Source organism: Phyllostomus hastatus, unplaced genomic scaffold (assembly GCF_019186645.2).
Source record: "Phyllostomus hastatus isolate PE091 unplaced genomic scaffold, TTU_PhHast_1.1 phas_contig_17, whole genome shotgun sequence".
NCBI lineage: Eukaryota > Metazoa > Chordata > Mammalia > Chiroptera > Phyllostomidae > Phyllostomus > Phyllostomus hastatus.
The window spans coordinates 5,844,074-5,868,364 of NW_025333664.1; the positions used below are offsets into that span (position 1 = coordinate 5,844,074).

Genomic DNA, 24,291 nt, shown 5'->3' on the forward strand with positions numbered 1-24,291 from the left:
CTCAGGTGGGGCCGGCACTCAGAGCACAGCCTGCCGCCGGGAGCAGGCTCCCCACGAGTGTGGAGTAAAGGGCAATGGGATGAAGGTCCCCAACACACCTGCACGGAACTGCCGGGCTCAGTCCCCTGAAGGCATGGGTCGACTCTGCCCCTGGGAGCCCGCGCGCCTTGGAGGAGACGTTTCCGAGCTGAGCTGCAGGGGCCTCGCGGCAGCGCCAGTGCTCTGGACACACACCGAGGGTGGGGGTGGGGGTGGGGGCGTTTCCCATGTCCCCGTGCTTCTCTGGGCTGTGCGGACCCTGCAGGGTCCTTCGCATGGGGCCTCTGTCACGTGCTGGGTGCTGAGCTGAGAGTGTTACATAGTTTATACACCCGATTCGCCTCGCTGATGAGCGGCACAGGCACTATTGCTGTCTCGCACCCAGAGGATGTGGAAAGGAAGTTAGAGGTAGCCTTCCTTCCTCCTTTCCTTCCTTCCTTCCTTTCTTCCTTCCTTCCTCCTTTCCTCCTTCCCTTCCTCCCTTCCTCCTTTCCTTCCTTCCTTCCTTCCTGCCTGCCTTCCTTCCTCCTTCCCTTCCTTCCTTCCTCCCTTCCTCCTTTTCTTCCTCCCTTCCTCCTTTCATTCCTTCCTCCTTTTCTTCCTCCCTTCCTCCTTTCCTTCCTTTCTCCTTTTCTTCCTCCCTTCCTCCTTTCATTCCTTCCTCCTTTCTTCCTCCCTTCCTCTTTTCCTTCCTTCCTCCCTTCTTCCTTTCATTCCTCCCTTCCTCCCTCCCTCCCTCCCTCCCCCCCCAATATTTACAGAGTCTGTGTGTGGACAGCTAAGGAGACGCAGCCCCTGTCCTCCTGGAGCTTAGAGTGGGCGTCACCTTCACATCCGGGCAGTGAGAAGGCCAGCGCTCCACCACTCCCTGGCCCGACCAAGTCAACTTCATGGGAACCACGGTTGAACGTTTCAATAAGGAAACCTTGACTGACATCTGTCTCTACAGGGCGAAGAGACGGGGTAGAAGCCAGCGTAGGTATACTCATTGGCCACCCTGCCTGCCCCGCCTCCTCCCTCTGGCGTCGTCTCCCCCAGACGGGGCTCCGATCACGCTGAACGACGTGTGTTTTCTGGAATGAACCATCGGTGCACACCTCCACGTGCAAGGCTTTGGACTGGCCGTTCTTCTTTCCACTGGGCTCTTCGCCTGCCCCCCACCTGGCTCTTCTGTCTCGTTCCAGACTCAGCTCAGTGCTGTGCTTGCCTGGCCGTGCTTCCTCCAGTGCTTTGGCCTGGCAGGGGTCCCGGGACAGCGCCCAGCACAGCGGAAGCCGTGGTGCTGGACGCTGCGATGTCCATCCTTCCGTGGTGGGCGGCCAGCATTCTGTGGGCAGGCCTTAGGCTGCTTGCCCCGTCGTGGCACCAGCCGCAGCTCCACACGTAACCCTGGCTGTTCGGTGGCGGTTCCCTTGTTCGCCTTTCCCAACACGAGGTTCCTGAGGCAGGAAATGTGCTTCTGGCACGTTATAATCACCACTGTTGCATTATCCGAACTGTGGAGACACGTTCGCCCCACCCTGAGTCTAGCACGGCCGTATCTGCACAGCCGTGAGAGAAGCGCTCCTTCGCTGAGGGTGTCCGCGTGCCTGGGGCAGTGCCTGGTGGGTTCTCTCTGTTTCCATCCTGGGATCACTGTGTGTAGCCAGCCCTCGTGCAGCCACTCGGTGGCGAGGCAGCGCAGGTTCCGAGAGGTGCTGTGATCTGCCGTAGGGCCCTTGGCTGGGAAGCGGGGACCGGCCCTGAGGCTAGGCCTCTGCAGTTCCCACTGAGCTGAGTGGTCACGTGCTTCCTTCCCAGGATTTCTGGGCCTCCGGAGTCCCCGCCCCCTGACCCTTAGTGACAGGCCCTCCTCCTTCCCTCTACTTCCCAAGGCCGCCCACCTTTCTCCTCTCACATTCCTGGGATGACGAGGTCCTGGTTGGTTTTTTGACTTCTAAGCCACAGCCGACGCCACCCAATAGGTTCCCATCTCCATGGTTACCACACAGCAGAGAATCCACAGGAAGGGCGGCAAATGGGGAAGTGGAGGCTCCCGCAAATATGGGGGGGGGAGAAGGGAGCCGTAAACAATTAGACATGACAAAATCCTCTGGTGAACAAAAATAGAACTATTTGACTGTGAAATCGAGTAATGTAGCATTGAAAATAACATAACCTTGAAACCTCACTTTTTTCTCCGTAGATGAAGAAATGCCAGCGAAAGCCCCGCACACTGAAGGTGCCCCTTTGCTGGAGGGCCCGAGTGGTTGGGAGCTGCCTCTGTCCAAGGTTTGGGCTTTTGGAATATTTAAACATTTTTTTTTTTTGCTTGTTCCTCTTCTCTCCCATGCAAGTCACTTGTGGACAGGGTTTGCACCTGTAGCACCCAACAGAATTTAACCCAAGGGACCACAGAAAAGTGCTGGGAGAATTCTGGGCCCATATTCTGGCTGGCAGTAAATCACTCCCTTGTCCACACTTGATTTGCGGCTCTGCCACTCAGCAGCTCTGTGATCTTGCTGGCCGAGCCACCTCTCCAAGGGCTGGCCTCTTCACCTGCACGCTGGTGCAATTACAGTCCTTCCTTCGTAGAGTTTAAGGTCAAGGTGAATCGAGGTACCACATGCAAAGGCCCAACTCAATAGCTGCTCCATAAGTGTAAAGGCTCTGCCACTGTCAATGCCCGCAAGGCCAGCAGGGATGGTGGGCGCTGTGCCAGGCACATTCATCCACCACCACCACCAGCACCACCATCACCCCTGTCGCCTGCACTGGAAACTCCAAGGCAGACCCTCCTAAGCACGGCTCCGCACCGGGGACCCTGGACTGTAGCCAGGGGACTTTTCTCAAGGCAGCTGGTGGCAGAGAGAGAAAGGGAGAGTCCGAGGGAGACAAATGCAGGTGAAAGCCACCTCCCACCCTGTCTCAGGGGCACCCCAACAGCCCCAGGACTGTTGACGCGAAAGCCGTCCTCAAGTCCCTCCTTACTTCTTCAAATGAAATGGCACAACCCATCCCACACCTTGACTTAAGCCTCAGGCAGACAAAAAGTTTCCTGGAGCCCGCGACCAAGTGGGAAGCAGAGAAGACAGCGACGCTGGCCGAGCACCTGCTTTGCGGGCTGGGCGCGCGGCCGAGCACGCGCTCCGCACGGTGTCGCCGAGTGTTCGCCGCGGACCGAGGCGGGAGCAAGGAGGCTGTGTTTACCTGCCAGCTGTCCGCGCCAGTGTTTCCCATCGACCTGACCACGGGCCACCGTGGTGAGTTTTCACAGCGGCACTCGCAGACCAGCGCAGGAGGAATGCCCTCCGCGCCTAAATACACCCCATCCCTCTTGCAAGTAAAACACAAAGGAATAAACAAAGAAATGAAGAGTGCTCAGGAAAACGCGTGGACGCCGCTCTCCGCGTAGCCCTGGCCTTCCTGGGCCCGGGCAGGTGAGCACTGTCAACAACAGCAGGGACTCTCGGAGACCCCCACCCCCTTCCCGAATGTGACGCGTGCCTCTGGCTCGTGGCGTCCCCATTCCCGGACAGGTGGGCTTCTAGCTGCACTCACACCGGACGTCCCAGGAGAACGTGACACGCACTGATTTTCAGCCAGCTCCTGGGCCTCCGGAGGGAGAGGAAGGAAAGGTAGCCGCTGCACCCCAGTCGTCGCCCATCTCGGGGCCCTGAACGCCTTCGCCCCATAACCTCCGTGGCCTGCACGTCGCTGAACAGACTGCCCTGGGAGGCTTGCAGGGCGTGGCGTCGGGGCTGATTTAAAATCCCTGCATTGCTAAAACCGCATTGTTCTTCATCAGGTTGAGTCATTTTTATGTGAAGTGTCAAGCTCCCTAACAAATAAGTCCTGCCAGACAAATCAAGTCCCTCGTCTGAGAGCCGCGGCTAAATAGTTTATAGCTTTAATCTGCTCACCGAGGTGTGCAGTCTATGACAGTAATTATAAATGCAAGGAGAAATTATAGCTGAATGCTTTAACTGCATTAGGAGCCGTCTGATGAACAATCATGAGTTCCCGCTCGCTTCCCACAATAGAGGGCGAGTCGGTGTCAGCGCCGGAGAGATTTCAGTTCTGCTTGGTTTTTTTCCCCCATTTACCACAGAATGTCACTTGTCTCCTAGAACGCAGGGAAAAAGCGCAGCGGAAAGCTTTGCACTTGATAATTCAGGAAAAAAAAGACAAAGAGAGAAACGCAGGAGAAAACTGTTTATCATGACGACTTTTTTTTTCCCCCTCTGTTTTGTTCAGTGGCGGGTTCAGTTTCAAATTAGTTCGTTGAAGGTAACTGCTTGTTTATTTACTAGGGGCCTTTAAAAAAAAATCCCTCCTGAAGCCATTTCTGAGAAATTGTTACAGAGAAAGACTTCTTTTCATGAAGGGCAAGTTCAAAATCAGCCCGGGCCGGGGGTCCGGGGATTGTGGGTGTCCCTCCCCTAAGTCTTGTCCTCCATCTGTATCTACCTAAGCTAATGACACCATTTAGCTCTTTATTTTCCCCTCCTCACTTGCACAGAAAGACGTTTTTAATTTAGCTGAAGAATTACACAAATGTATTTTAAAGACATAAATCCATATAAAAAATATGAGCTAATTAAAACATCGCGCTCCCTGTCGCTCATGGATTTTCAATTTAGTGAAAGAAAAAAGAATTGCATCTGGTTAAATGAAAAGATGATACTGATGGCAGATTGGAGTAAATGAAAAATAATGTTACTCTATATTAAAGCGCCAAATTACACACGTCAGGATTGAGCATTCAGAAGTCCCAATGAGGGGGGCAGCGCCGCGGAGGCGGGGCGCGCGCATGCGCAAGGGGAGTGAAGCCTGTCGCCGGGTGAGATGAAAACGCGCAGAGAGACGGCGCGTGTGTTTCTCGTTGCGTTGGAAACGCTGCCGCCGCGGAGCCGACCTTATTTCCCCGTTCTCCTGTTGCTACCCAAACAGGAGTTCAAGAAAGTCGGGATGAGGCTTTAAAAAAGTCTTAGATATGCACGTTCACCACAATTTGGATCAGTTCTCACTCGGACGCCACATGGTACATGGGTAACCACCTGCCACGCGGCGAGTGAGGCTGCTTTGCTCCCACCTGCAGGGCCCTCCCAGGCCCCGGAGTCGCAATGTTTGGTTTGCAGTTGCAGCCTCTGGGAGGCCGAGGCGAGGCCTTGCCTGGGTAGCACCCAGAACCCCCGGGGTAAGCTGGAGGGGACGCTGAGGGGCCGAGGAAAGTGGGTGAGTAGGGGGTGGCCCTGAGGTCGAATCCCACCTGTGTGCTTATTGTGTGTTCTCGGACAAATCACACGACACCTTGAGCTCTTTGCAAAACGGAGGATGGGAAGAATAACCACGTCCGGCTCGCAGGAAGAGCCCAGTAGGTGCTAGTTTTGCTGCTGCCATTGCCATCATGGCAACCGAACCACAGGTTGGTGGGGGGCGGGGGGGGGTCTCCTGCCTAGGCGTTCACCAGCTGGGAAGGCTGCAAGGTTTATATACTTCAGGGGAGGCTGAAGAACACAGCAGGGGTATCCCTGTAGAGACAGTCTAGAATAAACTTTGCTCGTGAGCCTACTATGTGCCAGGCTTTATGGAAAAGAATTGCATACATTTACTTTCTCACAACTATCCTATGTCCCCAATATACGGACACAGAAGCGGGGACACAAGAGTTGGGGTTTGCACTCAGGCTCAGGGGCCGGGGCAGCCAGAGTTCTTCCCCTCACATCACGCTGCCTCCACAGCACCGCTCCCCCTGGGCTCCCCCCCCCCGCCCCACCCGGGACTGGGCACAGGGCCTCCCCAGGGGCTCCACTCCCCGCCCACCCCCACCTGCCCATCTGTGCCTGTCACTGGCCTCAACGCTGTACTCTTGTCCTGGTCACTGGCTCATCCCCGGGACCAGCACAGTGCTGGGCCCGGAGTGACGGCTGTCTAGGTCGGGGGCGATCACCGAGCGAGGCTCAGAGAGTGCGGACACTCGGGAAATGCACTCAGGAGCTCTCTGCCTCCATCTTCCCTCCTGCAACGTGGCTGAACCCACCTCTACTCACAGGGCTGCTCGTGAGAATAAAGCGAGATCGTGTTTGTGAAGCACCTGTGGCAGGCCTGGCGCACTTGGCTATTGTATCATTGGCGCATCTGCCGGTTCACTGTTGTGTGTCCGTTGTTACACCAAGGCTGGCTGCGCACAGTAAAGCATGACAGGTGCGATGTGAAGGATGAAAGGAACTCAGGGAGGGAAGTCGGGAAGCCGGGAAGGAAGGAAGGATTGAGAGATTTGTCTAATGGATGAAGGAATGGTCCATGCCTCTTATAGACCTCCATTAGTCCAGCCCATGTCCACAATACATCAACACACACGTGTCAGCAAGGACATGGAGAAAAGGCAACCCTTATGCCCTGTTGGTGGGAGTGTCAACCGGTACAACCGCTGTGGAAAGCAGTATGGAGGTTCCTCAAAAAATTAAAGATAGAACGGCCTTAGGACCCAGCAATTCCACTTCTGGGTATTCATCCAAGAAATCCGAAACACTAATTGAAAAAGGTATACACCCCCCATGTTCATTGCAGTGTTGTTTGCAGTGGCCAAGATATGGAAACAGCCTAGGGGTCCATCAGCAGAATAAAGTGGATAAAAAACATGTAGCACATGTACACAGGGGAACATTACTCAGCCATGAAAAGGATGGAATCATGCCGTTTGTGACAACATGGGTGGACTTAGGTGGCACTGTGCTAAGTCAAGCAGACGAAGACAAATGCCATATGATTTCACTCATATGGGCGATCTAAGACACAAACAGAAGTGAAGAAACACAACAGAAATACACTCAGAGAGCAGGAGGAGACGCTGGTAGTTGTCAGACTGGGGTAGGGTTGGGGGCATGGGGGAAGAAGGTGAAGGGATTGATAATATGAATGTCCAGTTATAAAAACAGTCACGGGGATGTAAAGTACAGCATAAGGAATATAGTCAATAATATTGTAATAACTTTGTATGGTGTCGGGTGGGTGATGGACTTAGTGAGGTCATCACTTTGTAAATTACATGTGTCTAATTACTACGTGGTACACCTGAAATTCATATCATATATATCAACTATAATTAAAAAAAAGTCAGACCAGCCCATTTTGCTCTTCCAGATTGCATGTAATCTACATTGTTAGGATTGCCAGATTTAGCAAATAATACAGAATGCCCACTTACATTTGAGTCTCATATAAAAAATGAGTATACATATATATATACACACACACACATATATATATATATTTAGTATAAATATGGCCACCACAATATTTGGGACATACTTATACTAAAAACCTACTTGTCATTCATCTGAAATTCAAATTTAACTGGACACACTGTATTTTATCTGGAAATCTTACATGCTGTTCACTGTGAACATGAATTTTTATAAAATCACCCATAACAAAGGTGGCAGCTTACTGGACTAGAATTCATCTGCACCACCAATTTCAAGGCTAAGTGTGCTGCTAAACTTATACGTTATATTACATGGTAATGACTATACTTTCAAGTCCTTATGCCCTTTAGACTTATTGATTTGCTCTCTGTTTAATTTCTATTATTTAAGAGCATGTGGTTTTAAAGGTATATACAAACACCTATTGAAATTGTTTCCGATTACTTCTCTCCTAAAATAGGAGTGCACATTTAATATTTGATAATTATTGTTTAAGAAAAAATTATATTTAATATTTGACAAGGAATTTTGCAGGATTGAAGACATACCCAAGAAAGGAAAAAAAAACATTCAGGTCAAACTGGCATCTTACAGAGAATATGGATACGGCAAAGCCCCCGAATTTTCCGTAAAATCTCGATCATGCTTTCTAAGACGTCATGTCACTTAGCACAGTCTGTACCATCATGCACCGCAGCTAAAATTAGAGCTCCAATAACAGTGATCTCATTCTGTGATCATTTAAAACCACGTCGGCAGAGTTCTAAGCAGTGGGCAAGGTATTGCATCAATATTGTTCTAAAAGAGGACCCAAGGGTGCAACGACTCTTTTCCGGGCAACCAAAGCAACAGAAAGCCACCTCTGCGCCAACGTGGCCACCAGGCCGGCACACTGGGACAGCTCCAGGACCTCACAAGCACACCGCACACAGCACCAGCTCCGCGTACGCACAGCGCACGGGCACTCCCGCTGCTGTAAATGAGCCCCAGGTACTCACACCTGTCTTCCTGCAGCCTTCCCTCGGCATCGCCGAATCACAGTGGTTATGTCAGGAGGGAGCTCTGATTTCAGAGTAGCTCGGTAAAAATGCAACTCCAAAGGTCCAAATCAGAAATCTTTATCCCTGAACAGGTGCAGAGCGGGGAGAAAAGGAGCTCTCCCGTCTACGTATTCAACAGATTTGTGAGCACCTTTTGTGTAGGTTGTCCCCAAATCACTGGTTTACCTTTGTTTCCCTAGAACAGGTAGGTATGTTTCAAATTTTGACTACAGCTTCCTTTTCTTCCCCTTTCTCTGTTTCCCCATTGCAATGCTTTGGCAGCGATATTAATTTAAAAAAAATGATTACAAACCTATCAGGTGGAAAATTGGTCTTTATTGTAGCACAAATAAACATTACCTATTTGTCCTCTTCAGCACGGTTTGAACCTACTACTACAGGATGGGAAATATCTCTCTTCTCTTTGGATATTCTGTGTATATTCACCATTTTTTTTGAAGGACCAGAAAAGCATAATAGCAAGTTACATAAAATTTAAAATGTTATAGAGCAAATAAATAGATTTGCCGAGCCCCACGCTCACATGTAGTTTCAATAGATGCATTTCAGCTTTTCTTTCCATTGTGTGAGCGGAACAAACCATGCCTGGAAAAGCAGGAGATGAATCTGCCAGTGACACATTCTACTTAGCGTGATAAACACATGCAAACAGAACGAGAGTCCTCATTGGGGCCCAGAGGGCCATTAGAATTACCGGATGGTGTCCCCCTTTACCAGCAGCTCTTAGATCTTTCCACTGGAAGTCCCAGGGCAGACGTATTAACCCCTTTCATTTGGACCATCCTCACACTCAGTCAGTCTCCCTCCCTGTGGGAAAGGGGGCCCGAAGCCGAGGGACACAAACACCTGTCTCCACCTGCACGCCTGCTAGGGCTCAGGCCTCTGGGGCTTGATCTGCAAAGTCTCCCACGGAGAGACCGACACTCGGACCGGGGGAGATGGCGAGGCCTTCAGATCTCGTTGTGAATTAATCAAAAGGGCTAATCGGTCACCTGGCATGACATAAACTGGCCTGGTGAGCGCCAAAGCTTTCAGTCCACTTGGGTCCTCGTCTTGGGGTGTGGCCCATGGTAGAAGACACCCCGAATATGGGTGAGGGTCCCTAGCACATGGGGGGATGTGTATCGTGCTGGGGGAGGGTGGTAAGAGAAAAGACAGTAGGGAAGATACAAAAGGAAAGGAAAGGGATCTGTTAAGACCCAGCCTTGAAAGCATCTGAAAGTGGCCAGTGTGACTAGTCTGCCAAGGTATGTGACCTTGGTCTCTGTCCTCTTTCCTGGAGATGACATCGATAGCCTGGGCACTGGTGACTCTACAGGGCATAGAACTTCTATGACCCACAATGCAAATTCTCTTGACGCCGAGAGCCCCCACGTGCACTGGCAATGGGTGTGCAGAAAGTCTTTTGTTTCTCTACGTCAGAGAAAATCTCAAGTCCGTGCATTGGCTATCTTCGTTAAAGGCGGGCTCTGGCAGTAGTCTAGGCTAAGGAAAGCCGCAAGGTGAGAGAGGAAGACAAGCTTCCTCTCTTTTCATCTCAGTGTCTGCAGAGAATGTTTTCCTACCATGTGAATATGGGGTGGAAGCTCTTTCATAGGAAACCTAACGGAGGAAACGAGCCAGGGACGGGGAGCGGTCGCCGACAGTAAGCTGCAAAAAGCATTGGTTACAAGGAAGGATGATGGAGACCACTTTAAACTATTCACAAACTAAGAAATCTCCATGCAGTGGCTGCCCCCAGGAACTCTACAGTCTTGATTGTGTCGATGGCTTTTTCTTGATCGCTTTCTAAGTCATTAGCGTTGCTACGGGAAAGCAAGGGGCGGGATGGGACTGAGAGAGGTTAGTACTTATTAATTAAAATGATGCATAGCCTTGGCTGGACCTTGCAAGCTGGGCCTCAGACAACTAAGGGGCGGGGGGCTGTATCATGATCCAGTGATCTGTGAACCTCATCTCTCTAAAGCCATTTCACTCTATTGCCCAAGTCTGCACTGGAAAAACGGAGACAATGGATAGGACTCATTTATCATGCTCTAGTCTTCGTAAACATAAGTCCTATTCCAGCAGGCTACCGGCCTCTTGGTACGGGGAGATGTCAGCTGCTGCTAAACAGACCCATCATCTCCCTTCCAGAGACTCCTCGCAAGGCCACCGTCACAACCACCTGGGAGCAAACCCCATACCTGCGGAGCTATTCTTCGTCCACGTCTGTTACAAACTGAGAATGGTGTTCGGGTGACTTGCTGTGCGTTTTGCTTAGGTGGAGTTTTACTGCGTGTTTGCTCACAAATGTCCGAGAGCACAACTTACACTTGAATTTAGAGTCTGTGTCCTCTTCGCCAGCTATGGGTTCCGGAGACCGCTGAGCCGACGACACCCGGGACGTCTCTTGCTCCGCCTTGCCCGGCTGTTCCACGGCCATGCGGGTCATGTCCTTCATTTGGAAACCTAGGTGGGATTCTAAGTGGCTGATGTAGGTCGACGGGGTTCTAAACTGGGAGGCACAGTCGCTACAATAGAAGATGGGGTGTCCCTTGTCCATGTTTTTCAGGAATTTTGTCCCGCCCGTTTTCCTAAGCTGGTACTTGACGTTGGCCAGCCAGTGGCTGATGGTGGTCATCGAGAGTCCCGTGAACTTCGAGATCTGCATGCGCTCCTGCGGGCCCAGGTCGGACAGCAGGTACTTGCCCTCTGACGTCTGGAAGAGGCTGGAGGCGAACTGAGCCTGCAGGATCAGAAGGTGCTGAGGGTTCCAGTTGGACTGCCGGCCTTTCCTTTTATGCAACGTCGAGACGTCGCTGGAGACGTCCTCAAAGCGCCTGACGTCCATTTCCAGCTTCATGGGAGGGACCCTGGAGGAAGCGGCGGGCTTTGGGGTGGTGGCTTTGGGGAGGACCTTGACCATGTCGGCGATGTCGGACAGGGCGTGCTTCTGAGGCGGGGACGTGCAGGACTGTGCTTGCGAGGACTCGCTTTTCTTGCTTTTGGACTTGGTCAGGTCAATGGGCTGGTCGTTGCTCTCGAACAGGTAACGCCTGGACACGCTGGCCGGCCTCGTGGCGGCAGGGCTCAACACCGGCTTGTCCATGACACCGAGACTCGACTTGTGGAACATGGAGATTGTGCTTGAGCTGGGGCTGGAGCAGGACGGGGAGCGCAGGGGTTCCGTGGCTTTGCCCAGGTGGTTGTTCAGGACGGACTGCAGGGCGCTGAGCGGGTTGATGCAGGGCAGGGCCGAGGCGGGGCTGGCGAGGGCGCACCCGTTGCTGAGGGACGGTGCCGGCTCCAGGGGCTGGGGCTTCTCTTTCTCGCCACCCTCTCTCGCCGGCTTGGCCTCCTCCTGCGGGGCACAGGGCTCAGCCTTTTTGGCTTCGGAAGAAGGGGTGTCACTGTTGGGGAAGGACTCCCCCTCGCCGTGGCTGAAAGAGGACGCCTCTTCACGGGGACTCTCCTTCCCACAGTCCTTTGCCATTTCATCTCTGTCTTCTGGCTCCTTCTTCACCTGGGTGTACGGGGCCAGGTTTGTGGGCACGGAGACCAGCGGCATCACTTTCCACTTGGGTGCGATCGGCCTCAGCTTGTTGGCGAGATTGGGTCGGATCTGCAGCACCTGGGACCCCACCAGAGGCAGGGAGGGCTTGGTGCCCTCCGACAGCTGGTAGGCCGCGTGGATGCTGGGGTAGGCGCTCCAGCTGGGAGCCCCGTTCTGGGCCTTGTTGATGGCCGTGGTGACCGTATTTTCCAGCGACTTCAAGATGTCCCCTCCGCCCTTTGAGCCATCTTCCAGATCCTCCTCCCTCAGATACTGATATTTTATTGTCGGGTCTAAAGGTTTTTGCAGGGGGTCCTCGAAGTCCTCGCTTTTCACGACTTTCTCATCCTTGTCGATCTCGTCTGGTTTCTCTTTTTTACCCTCCTTCTTTATCTCCGTCGTAGACGCCGTGCAGTCGGACGCCGAGTTGCTGGATGGCTTGGGAGCCAGGGGATCGCTGGCGGGGGCATCCGACAGAGACTGCATTTTCTCCACGGCCAGCGGGTCCAGCACCAGCTGCTTCCCTTTCTTGGAGGCGGAGCTGGTGACCTTGAGAAAGTGACCTGTGACCATCATGTGGGTGGTGAGCTGCTGCAGGGTGTCGTGGGAGCTGCCGCACTCCATGCACTTCAGGATCTGGGACTTGCAGGCCTCGAACTGCCAGGTGTAGCTGGCGCCGTTCTGGTAGCCGTAGCGGTTGTTGGAGGACAGCGGCAAGCCGGCGCCCTTTGGAGAGGAAAACGAGTCCACGAACGACCCCGTGGTGGAGTCCGGGGAACACGGCCGGTTGACGTCGAAGACGCGTTTCTTCGCCGGAGTGACGATTTTCGACGAAATGGTCGGGACCGGCTCCTTCAAAGGCACTTTTTGGTAATGTTTTGTTTTGATCATGTGGACGCTCAAATCTTGGAGGGAGTCGAAGGAGTCGCCACAGAACATACACTTCAGAACCTTCTGGGCGTCCTCCTTGTCCATGTCTTGGAAGGCCCGTTTGCGGGGCTTCGAGTAGCTCATGGGTCGCAGCTTGTCCTTTTTGCGGTTGTCATCTTGATAGTGGCCCGTCTCGTTCATGTGCACAGTCAACTCAACCAAGGTGTCGTAGGCGGCGCTGCACTGGCGGCACCGGAAGCGGCTGGCCCCGGTGAAGACGGTCCCACACATCTTGCTGCTCTGCCGGTACAGCTGCACGGAGCTGAACAGGCTGGGCTTCGACACGGATCTGGAAGGCAAGTTCTGCTGCAGGCTTTTGGACAGAGCGTCTTGGTGCCAGTCGAAATCAGTCTTGCTGCTGCCGTTGCGGGCGTCACAGTTCCGTCTGTCGCTGTTGGACAGCTTGAAGCCCAGGCCCAGGCCCGACCAGTAGGAGTCAGACAGGATGTTGGCGTAGACGGCTGTCATTTTGTCCATGCAATTGTGGGCCTCGCCCGGGAGCTTGGGCCGGGCGCTCGCTTTCTTGTCAAAGGCATCTCGGCCGCACATGCTCTTGATGTCTGACACGGGGTCGCTGGCATCGCTCAGCAGAGACTCGTTCTCGGCGTCCTGATTGGACAGGTGGCTTCCCGGGGAGTTCTGGTAGCTGAGGCAGCCTTTCTGCTCCGGACCCATGTCTAGCTCCTCGTCCGTCCCGGGGTCATTGCTGCTCTGGAGGTGAACCACCGAACCGCTGTCCTCCTCCTCTTCCTCTTCTTCTTTTATCTCCTCCTCGTCCTTCAGCTGTTCCTCCTGGGCGTAGCCTGCAAGACAGGAAGAGGAGATGAAAGGGCCATACCAGGTTACATATTTCACCCCGATTTTTCCACTCGGACTAAATGCTTTCCGTATGCCAGCAGTCCCGGTAGACAGAGCAGCAACTTAGGCTACCCTTTTGTGAAACGCAAGCGATGGATACAGGAAAAAAAAGCCCAGTGATGTCTTCTGTGCTTCCTAATGCCCTCTGCTTTTTAATTGGCAGCAGTCATAATTCTTCACACATGCCTAGAATGCCAAGTTAAAAATGCTCAGGTTTCAGGGTTATTACTCTAATACCCCTATAATGGGACAATCACTAAATTCATGCATATGACTTTCAGAAAAGTTGGACGAAAATTCAAATCCTATTAAAGACATATCTCTACAGAGAAGGGCATGGGCTCATAAGAAAACTAAGACTTGACCCTCAGCATCTCCATGGTGAGGTTTACCGAGACACCTGGCTACTCTGGCGTAGAATCATCTTAATAAGTCACTTAGGAGGACTCACAAGTAATTCTGATGCATAGCGTTTACAATTTTGATAGCCAGTGTCTTTGTGTTACAACATTCTCGTTTGTGGAGCGTGACACAGCAGGAAGGGAGATTATGGGGTCTTGAATAAGGTCTTCCATTGATAGCTCGAAATTATCTAAGCTCAGCAAATGTAATGATTTTGAAATAATAGCAAATGGTGTCAGAGCGGGAATTTGGGGACCATCGTATTCTTCTCAAACAGGTTCACGAAGACCTTCACAGACAAGGCTGAAAATTCCCCCTCGATCTTGTGCCTGTAATTTCAAATGCACTGAGTGGTGGGGACCTGTCACGAGGTGTCAATTACGCATTTGATTTGTAGATGCAAAATGCTACGGGGGACGCATGCTTTCCCCTCTCTGAAAGGATTTAGGACCAGTGATTAACATAGGGCAGATGAAGGCATGAGAGAGCAGATGCAAAGGGAACTGATGGGCAAATACCCATCGATGGAGAGGAGGAATGGGACCAGTTATGCCCACGTGCTCATTTTCTTCACCTCGCCTTTCAGAGCCATGCGGATAGAATGCAACCAAAGAAGCACTGGAGCAAGGGTGATTCAGCCTCAGATTGGCGAGGCCCGCGTGATCTCAGTACAATGCTTTCCTTACAAGCGTCTCTCTCCCCCTCAGTGCGGGCAGGCACTTGGGAGACCCCCTGGGGCGCCCTGGGGCGGTGGTGGTACTTCCATTCACCAGGGCATGGGAAAAGGATGGTCACGTGTTGGAGGCATGTCTGGTAGGTAGGCAGAGGGACGGGAGGAAGGGGTCGGTGGGGGGAGAAACAGCTGCTGTGGAGGAATATTTGGTGGGCGATCACCCTCTCCCAAGAACTCTGCTAACTGCCCTGCGAATACATTCTCTCAGTTCATCTCCCACCCACACGAAGTAGGAACTATCACCATGTTCATGTCACAGACGGGGAAACGGAGGCTCTCAGGGTAAGGAACGTGCTCCAGACCACACACCTCGTGTCCTGGAGTCACGACATGAACCCAGTCTAACTGACGAGAGGACCCGTGGTCTTAACCACGAGGCGCCGCTCTCCTCCTATTACCAACCAATGAACAAGGACGTGTGGCAGAGACCCCAAGGTTAAAGGTTAAGCAGCGGCACATCCCTGAAATGTCACTCAACGGAAAACCACCTCGGAGGGGAGAATTGTGGGGACGCTGGAGGCCAGAGCTCTCAGTTTTGAGGGCAGAATCCCATCAAACAAGAAGATAGGTAAAAATGCAGCCTAGCCACCAGACTCACAGCTGTGTTTGGTATTTGGTTGCTATTGGTGGTGCGTGCTTGTTTCTCAGCAAGTCAACAAGGGGGTTTTCCGTGAAACAGGTGTGCTGGCTTCTAGTTCCATAAACTCATTTGAAGAAGCAAACGCTGCTCCATCTAGTCAAACAACCGTTAACGAGTGGTCACCGCTTGCCAGAAACACCCGGGTTAAAATAGCTGAGTGACCGAGTCGGACCACCCCTCTCATCCTCACGGCATTTTCCTTTTCGTGGACTGATGTATTTGTTTGCGAAAGGAGTCCTATCATCAAGCTCAAGGAGAGCGCCTATTATGGAATCGATAAACGGAACTGTCACAGAGCCAAGCAAAACGCTTTAAAGAATCAGGCCCATCGTATCAACCAAGCAGAGTCGCTTCTGAGACTCAGAAGGGCGTTATCGCTGCCACACTGGGACGACACACACTGGTTCCGGGACCGCTGTGCCAGGCGTGGCCACGCCGTCACACACTTTGGGGAATGCAGTCACAGCCACAAGGGAAATCGTGTGTGTGCGTGTGCACACACACAGCCGTGAACAGACACAGGGGAGGAAAAGAGGGCTTTCTGTCGTCACACTGGGTCAAGGGTGTGGCTGAGTCTTACTCATCTCGGCGTTTCCCGTGTCCAGCGCAGGGCCTGGGACGGAGTAAGAAGGTGGGAAGGAAGTCGTGGTATTTTGTATGTGCGCGGGTGAACGGTACTGGCGCGTTTGCACAGACACACACCACCGCCCGCACGCACAGCACTGCCCAGCCGCTATAGTCACTGTTTTGCACCGGGAGAAGAGAAGTGTTCTTTCTTCCCGCGGACGGTTGGAAGCTGAGCTTTCTGGACCAGCCCAACTTCCCAGCCTATTTTGTCCTTCTAAACGGATTCCCCAGAAGAAACGTCGGAGACAGCAAACGCCTCCCCCACAATACAGATAAAATTTTCTGCTTAATTAGGCATTGACATGTTTACTATAACCTCTGCAGAAGAGTAACTCGTGCTGAGAGACCCTTTTTGTCTGTTTTCTTCTGCAGGGCAGACTAAATCGCATGCACCCGATAAGGTAGCGCGTTGAAAAGCCTTATTAAAAATAAAAGTGCCAAAGCATCCATCAAAAATCAGCGTGTTTGAACAATGGCTGAGGGTTCCGGAGAGTTTTTAAAAACACATTTTAATATTGTACATTGAAAACTGCTCACTTGACTTAAGTGATGTCTGTTTGCCACTGGCAGCTGAGGCGGGCGAGGGAAGACAGCCAGAATGGGGCTGATCTGGGTGTATAATGAGTATCTGTCTCTCTCTCTCTATCGATGATTTGTTTAATAAGATTGCTTCATGTGTGAATCTTGGTGAAGCGGATGAGTGGCAAGTTTATTCTGATGAATACTTATTTCTCGAAAGGAGATGATCGCAATTATGCCAAGACACAACAAGAAAGGTCCGTTGTCTGCACAGCCTCCGGGACTGCAGGTGGAAGGCCAAACATTCTCCCTTCCAACCTGAACTTGACCTTTTGTCCCTTGCCACTCACTGCCCGGCTGGCCGCAGGGAGCTCCTCCCTTCCCGGGACAGCCGCACCATGAGCAAACCCTGTCGGTCCCATGCGTCAACGGCCGACACAAGAGATCACTTCTGTCCCTCCACTGGTCATTGGGGTGGCGGAATGACTCCAGTCTGCTTTTCAAAGAGCTGCTGGAGTATCCGCTGTGAAGGGTATGTAGTGGTGCGGCCGCTCTGTCTCAGCTCCTGCGATGTTTCTCTGCTGCCCGTGTAAGAAAATGCAGACCCTTCCCACGGTGTCCAGGAGCATGCACGGGGTGGCTGTGCCTCTCCGCCTTACAGCTCTGACCTCGCTGCCCTCGGTGAAGGCACCCAGGCCTCCTTGCTCCTGTCTTGCCCGCCCACCCTTCACCTGACTGTGGTCCTAGGCAACTGCAGATTTCCCTGCCTGCAGACTTCTGCCTCTGGACCCTCCCCTCGTTGCTGCCTTTTCATTCTTCAGGTTTCCACTCAAACGGCTCTCGGTGACACCAACGCACTTACTGAAATCCCTATGGCGCTTAGTATGCCCTGAAATCTTGCTGGGTTTTGATTGTCTCCTCCCCCTAAATGTAAAGAGAAAATGTCTGTGCCCATGAAGATGGAGAACTTGCTTCTCCCGGCACGGAGGGCACACCCCGGTCCACAAGCTCTCTGAGCGAATGAAGGACTAGCGCGAAGGGGAAGGGGGTTCGTCCAGGGGCGAACTCGGGCTCTGGTCCTCGGCCGGGCGGTGGCACCCGGGGTGAGTCAAGTCCCTCGCCCCCAACAGAGGTCAGGTGTGAACTGCAACCACTCCGATCAACTTTATTTGATGAGGAATCCAGAATAAATCCGTTAAGTGGTCTTTTTGAAAAACAAAAAAACAAAAAAAACAAAAAAAAAGAACAACAACAACAACTCAGCCGCCATCTTGCTTGTTGCTAGATACCCCTGGGCTGTGCATTTAGACTTTCAAGCGGGAAGACTGCAAATAAGCACCGAGGCAGCAAAGCATCAGAAAGTGCACTCTGTGTGTGAGCAGGCTTTCATTCCTGAAAGATTCACACGTGGGAACTCGGAAAGCACGGACTAACCTGCCACGGATCAAGTGCATTAGCTGTTCCCAGATACATGCTACCCAGATACTGGGGGCCCGCTCCTAAATTCTTGGTCAAAAAAAAAAAGAAGAAATCCACGGGAGAAATACACATGCCACACATCTTTTGGATTTCAGAAATCAACCCTTAAATTTTAGAAAATACCTCTTATATCAAAGGTGAACACCAAACAAAGAAGAAACAATTTAAAATAAAATGACCACCTCAATTGCTCCAAAAAAAAAAAAAACCATCTAGCCAGAAAATGATTTCAACAAAATTGTGCAAAATAATTCAGGGGCGGCCTGATGTTAGATATCAGATTTTTTTTTTTTTTTGCTAGGCATACATATTTGTGGTTGCCTTGAAAACCCACAGGAAAATGTTACAGTAAAAACACGGACAGTTTTTAAAGCGGCGGCGGAGGTGAACGGCGAGGCCCCGCGCGGAACAGAAAGCTCGGGGAGGCTGATTTTCCAACGCGAGACCCGGATTCAACCAAGCCCTCATTTAAAAACATATCCGGTGGTGACAGGATCATTTTCGCCAATCTGCCCCACTAAATGACAGTTTAAAATCACACGCGGACTCCACAGTGTGCAGGGCAGACGTAAATGAGGACGTCGCGAGGGTTTCCTGCCATGTGCCCGGTAGGTACGCTGTGGGATGACGCGGGGGGGGGGAAGTTCTCCCTGTCACGAGCCTCTCGCGTTTTGGTGGCTGTGGTCTAGAGATCTGTTAACGTGTCTGTTATTATTGGCACTAATTGGCACGCTGGTTGGCAGGCCGAGTAAAGAGACGGGGGGTTCAGTCCGAGGGGGCTGAGCTGCACGGCCGCGGTGGCTGGGCCCTGAGTGCGGCCCCTTCGGAGGGCCACGTGGAGGGGATCCGTGGGCTTTGTGTTTCAGGAGGTGACACGGCTGGGGGGCCTGGGGGTGTCCCCGACACCGTGCCTGAGCACACACGTCCCTTTGCAGAGAATCCAGGTACACGAGCCCAGGCGTGGCCTCCCTGCTGTCTAGAGACATCACCGAGGTTCCCTCGCGTTCCTAAACAGGGCGACATTCAACTGGGAAAACGACATTCACGACACACGCGTTTGTATTCCCGCCACACCCCCCGTATGTAACTCCGGACGCGAGTGTGGCTGGGACGCGAGTGACGGGGGAGGGCGTCTCGCCTCCTCTGTCCGAATGCAGGAAGCGGATGCGTTCTCTGCCTGCGGTGACGCACAGGGTGCAAGGGCAGGAGGCTCCTCCTGATCCCGTAAATGCTCGGGGGAGATGGAGAACGTCCTGAAAGCCATCCATGATAACGGCATCTCTCTTATGATTTCCTGCAGACCATTCGGTTGATTGGAATGTTTTACAGGCACGAAGGATGCCTAAAGGGTGGGGTCTGTGTGCAGCCAGAAGTCCATTTATTTGATGTGCTCAAGGGGCGGGCGCCTTCCTGGGCCGTCCGCACAGCTCTCGGGACTATACACTTGTTCTCTGATCAAGTCTTCCGCCTTTTTCCCCGGCCTGGTCATCAGCAAAAAAGGACTAAGCTGGTTTAAGTCCTGGGAAGGGTATGCGCTGTCCTGCCTCAGTGGTCCATCCGTTCATTCATTTAGTCAAGAAATAGTATGCAGCTGGTGAGTGCCAGAGGCCTTAGCTGCATTTCACTGGGACTTCTGCCACAGCGGTTCTCCAAAGGCCACGGAGGGGAGGGAGGGGAGTTATGGGAAGAACGAAGGTTGGAGAGGGAAAGAGGTCATACATTGCTACAGGAAGGCAGGTGCCTTAAATGGGCAAAGCGGGTCAGGTGGGAGGAAGACGATCCTCGACTGTGAATTTGAGTGGAGCCAGCACCCCGCTAAAGAGACTCAGAGGGGCCCCGGCTCCGGGCCACTGGAAAGTTTATGCCGCCTTGAACGAGTACAGCTGCTACTCAAGGAGCAGCCGGGGTGGTCTAGGGTGGTTAGCAACTTTGTCTGGACAAACCGTGTGCATGTAACCAAGCAGACTGGGGCCCACCCACCTGCAAACCCCGCACCAGGGGGCCCATGGGCGGCAAAGAGATGGGAGCCTGGGCGTGGTTTTCTGGTGGGTTCTCACACCAGCTCCTGGACTCCGGTCGCCATCTGCCCACCCCAAACAGCAGTGAGCCTCACCAGCTGCCCGCCTCCCAGGGTCGTGGCAGGGCGAAGGAGGAAGAGGAAGAGAAAAGCCACTCTACACGCTCGCCACGCAAAGGGTGGTCCTGGGGCCAGCAGCTGCAGCGGCACCTGGGAGCTCGCTAGAAATGTAAACTCACAGCCCCACCCCAAGCCTGTGGCCTAGAAATCATGAAACAGAATCCAGGGGTGAGTCATAGGCTCAGGAAAGGTTGAGCAGCCTGTGGTACACGGCAAAACTGTGATTAGGAGAAGCTGTTCAGTGGACTGACTTCCCCCTGCCTGGGTTCACACGAGTGTGTGGGTACCAGCTTCCTGGGAAGAGGATCCGACCCCGAGAGCTGCAGCTCCTCTCCTCTCCAGGGGTCAAAGGGCAAAACGCCTGTGGCTCAGACAGCTGCTTCCACTTTGTAGTGGGCAACACCGAGCGAGAGAGAAACAAAAGTCACCGATTCAAGGGCTGATCGGTTAAGGGATTCATTCATAGGATGGCTTACTGGCCTTGGTTTGAATCTGCCAACTCCTGCTGGTATGGGATTTTCAGAAAGGGACTGGAACTTTCAGAGGCTCAGCTTCCTCATCTATAAAATGAACATGACAATAGCATTTGCTCTCCAGCACAGGTAGGAGGACCACATACGGTCAAGTATGTAAGGTGCCAAGGCTGTGGGACTGCCTCCTGACTTCCCAGCCTGTCCCGGGCTCTTCGTAAACACCGCACATCCTGATCACTGCCCGAACCCACAGATGGCTGGGGATCAGTTGGCCTTGGCAGTCTCTGTCGCCCCTAACTCCTGTTCCCAGCCAACAGCTTTCCGACAATATTTGCACTGGAGATGAAGCAGCTTTGTCTGTGTCATGCATGCGAAGAGAGTTGCCTCCAGTTTGGGGTTTGTTGCTCGATATTAAATCACTCCTGCAAGGAGCTCGTGGTCCGCGCGCTGGGAACTTCTGCAGAAGTGATGTGCAAACATCGAAGAGCAAGTTATGAGGCCGTTGCCCGTAATGATAATGCCTGCAATCTTCAAGAAATAAAGCAACCCACCATCCGAGGGAAAAGGCTTTGTTAGAGACCTTGGGTGTCGCACTGAGCACGATGACGAACGCCCAAAGCAGAAGGTCTCCTGGAAAAATGCTTCGTACTCAGCTATGCAGAATTGCAGCGCGGCATGCATTATTACCGGGCAATGTCCTGGCGATGATTTAAAAAGGCAGAGTGAGAAAATATTCATGAAGAAGGGTGAGAAGGGGGCCACATCATAAGCTTTGTGGCCGTTCCGGTTTAGAAATCATTGTCCTTATATTATCCTCACACGGAGAGACACGTAACTCAGAAGCAGGAGATAAAACGACGTGAAATGAAACAGGGAAGACGACACTACTTGGTAGGACCGAAACTTTCCAACCAAAGTTTGAGCTGTAGGCTTTGAGTTTTCAAGTGGTAGCAATTATTTTTAGTAAACTATGCATACTGATTTTCTATACATTCCCTCCCCCCTCCCCGAATGCGGGGGGTACTGCATATGTAGTGTTCTCCAAGACTGGAAAGTTTGAAGGGTTTCTTTTGCCAAGAAAAGGGACAGTGAATCATTGTCCAAAACAACCTTCAGAAAGTAAGTATCTGAAGCCGGAGCACCATCTGTATTTTTTCAGACAGATATTCCCGTTTTACTTGGAACAACATCATTAGCACAGCCATCCCACGGAGCTGGAAGGTGCTCTTCTTTCCTTCTTGCCTGGCTTGGAGTCAAACATCTTTCCTCTCTCCCTCTCTCTCTCCTCTACCCTCCCCCACTTTTTTTTTTTTTTTTTGGCAAATGCTGCTTCTTTCTCTGAAATATTTCATGCAGATAATGGATAATGACCGCTTCTCATTGCCTTTTCTCGAAAACGTCTAACTGCATTAGCCAAGAATGGACACATTTTAACTTGCTTCTTTTGCTACGTTCGTGGCTGTGACCACTTCCCATTAAGAAAGAAGGGAAGCGAGAGAAAAAAGACCACCGTTCCTCAGAGAATCACACTGGCAGGGTCGCAGAGGGACCTGGCCCCTGCCTCTCCGGGGAAAGGTCCCCGCTGTCTCTGCGGTCACAGACGTCGGAGGTGAAGCCCCCAGCCAGGGAAGGCTCTCCTGGCCCTGGCGGCCTTCAGTGCTATGAGTAACGGCACAGGTGCTGGACTTCCCAGCCCTTCTCCTTCGCGGTGGACTCTCCAGCAGCAGCGTCGCTGGGGGCAGCCTGGCTGAGAGGACCACACACAGAACACTCTTCCCTCCCTCCCACCTGGGCGTGGGGCGGGGTTTCCACCCTGGGACAGTCCGGTCAGATCTAAGGACGGGCGAGAACTTCCAGCTCAAGCCTTCCGGACGTGCTTTCCTCCTTTTATCAACACTGATGGAGCCACTCAACACGCCCCTGGGATCCTCAGCGCCCGGAACTCCCAGCTGGGAGGAAGCTTATTCTCTCCTTTAAAAAGTGCTAATGGCTACCAGCCATTGAGAGCAAATGCGTGTGTTAAGAGCTTGGGGGCTAACTTCTTTACGTGTGTTACATGACTGGATCCCCACACTAGCTCTGTGCGTCCTTCAAATCCCGTCTGAACTGGGACTTGAATTTGGGTCTGAGGGATACTAGGACCTAGGTTGGAGTCATTCCTCTTCCTCACTCTCTGCGTCTAAGTCATCCGTTGGCGATGTCAATGCTATTTTAAAATACATCTAAACACTGCATGCTATCATCCATTGCCACGCCCTCCCCTTAGCCCCGCCCCGGTCCAGGCTGCCAACCTCTCTTCCGTGGCAGATGCTGCGGCCTCTTCGCCGGTGGCCAGCCTCGCTGTCCTCTGGTCTACTTTCCTGAAACGCCCTGTCTTTTCTCCACCTCGGCCCCGCGTCCCATCACTGTCCTCTTTGCCGAGGGCTCAAAGCCATCATGCTAATACCTGTTGCCTGAACTCACCACATTCTCTCCTTCTTGAAGGCCTTTGAACTTCTTTTTCTCCTACGTGGAAGCTTTCGCTGCTTTTTTATGTCAGCTTCGTTCTCACCCTTTGAGTCTCAGCTCAAACAGACGCCTGTCCTCAGAGGGGCCATCCCTGATCGCTGCAACTCTGGCTCACCGCCCCCCCCCGCCGTCCCTAACTGCCAAGGTTGTTTTCTGTCTCAGCGCCCTACCCCCCCCCCCGCCATTTTTTCTTGATAGTCCTGATCTCAACTTGTCATTGTTTTTTTTTCCCTTTCACTTGATTATTTGTCTTCTCAGTAAGACACTAAGCTCTGTGAGGCAAGTTCAATCCGTCGAGTTCACCACTATATCCCCTGCTATCCAGGCACAGGTTGTTCAAATATTTGTCGCATACACAGGAAGAAATAAACCGATGAGGGAGTGCTCGTGTCAGTAAAGCACGGTTTTCTCTAGCTGAGAAACTTAGGGTTCACTCATTGGTCTCTCAACCCGCTTTCAAGCCGTAGAAAACAACAGAAAAGCCTTTTCAACAGCGCCCCTCTTTGGATGGTCGAGGTGCCTGCACAGTCTGCCAGACGGGCGAAGGAGGCCGGGGTCAGATGGGGTGTGGATTGAGGGTCCCCAAAAAGAACCTCTCTCCCTCCACCCCAACGCCTCTTACACTCTGCTTCTCCTTGCCTCACACCCCACTATGTGACCTTCGATTATTCGGCATGAAGCCAACCAAGAACTCATCTCTACAAAAATATGTAGACTTATTTTCTCGTCTTTGCACGGCAGGACAGATGAGTTTATATCATCATTTCCTGGCAGCTAGACCCAATCACATAACACGTGGTCCCCGAGCCAGATGGGTCACTGTCACACTGTGACCCAGTGTGGCTCTCGACCCCGAGTGAGTCTGTGTCCCAGGGGACATCTGACATCTCTGGTTGTTGTGACTGGAGGAGCGCTACCAGCCTCTAGTGGGAAGAGAGGCCATGGATGCCGCCCCACGCCCCGCCACGTAGCACACAGTTGTTTCAGCCCCAATGTCAGCAGCTGAGAAATGCTGCCAAGTCAAGGTCAGCTGCCGCTGTGGGACCTGGCGCTGAGGAAGGGTGAGACTCATCCCTTGTCCAGCTGTCAATGACACAGGGGGCTGCGCGGAGGAGAGCACTCCCTCTTACTCAAGGAAAACTAGAAACGGAAGTGTGTGC

General features: G+C 52.5%; 1 protein-coding gene across 3 annotated transcripts in view; it reads right to left on the reverse strand.

Moving 5' to 3' along the window:
• TSHZ2 (teashirt zinc finger homeobox 2) overlaps nucleotides 1-24,291 on the reverse strand; it is a 403,707-nt gene that overhangs the window by 142,171 nt on the left and 237,245 nt on the right. Inside the window, exon 2 of one of the 3 annotated variants that reach the window (XM_045833061.1) lies at nucleotides 10,604-13,558. In XM_045833061.1, the coding sequence (XP_045689017.1) occupies nucleotides 10,604-13,558 (2,955 nt within the window). Of the gene's footprint in view, nucleotides 1-8,585; nucleotides 13,559-24,291 lie in introns of those variants that run through there. The other 2 variants (XM_045833060.1, XM_045833059.1) reach the window with 2 other exon arrangements.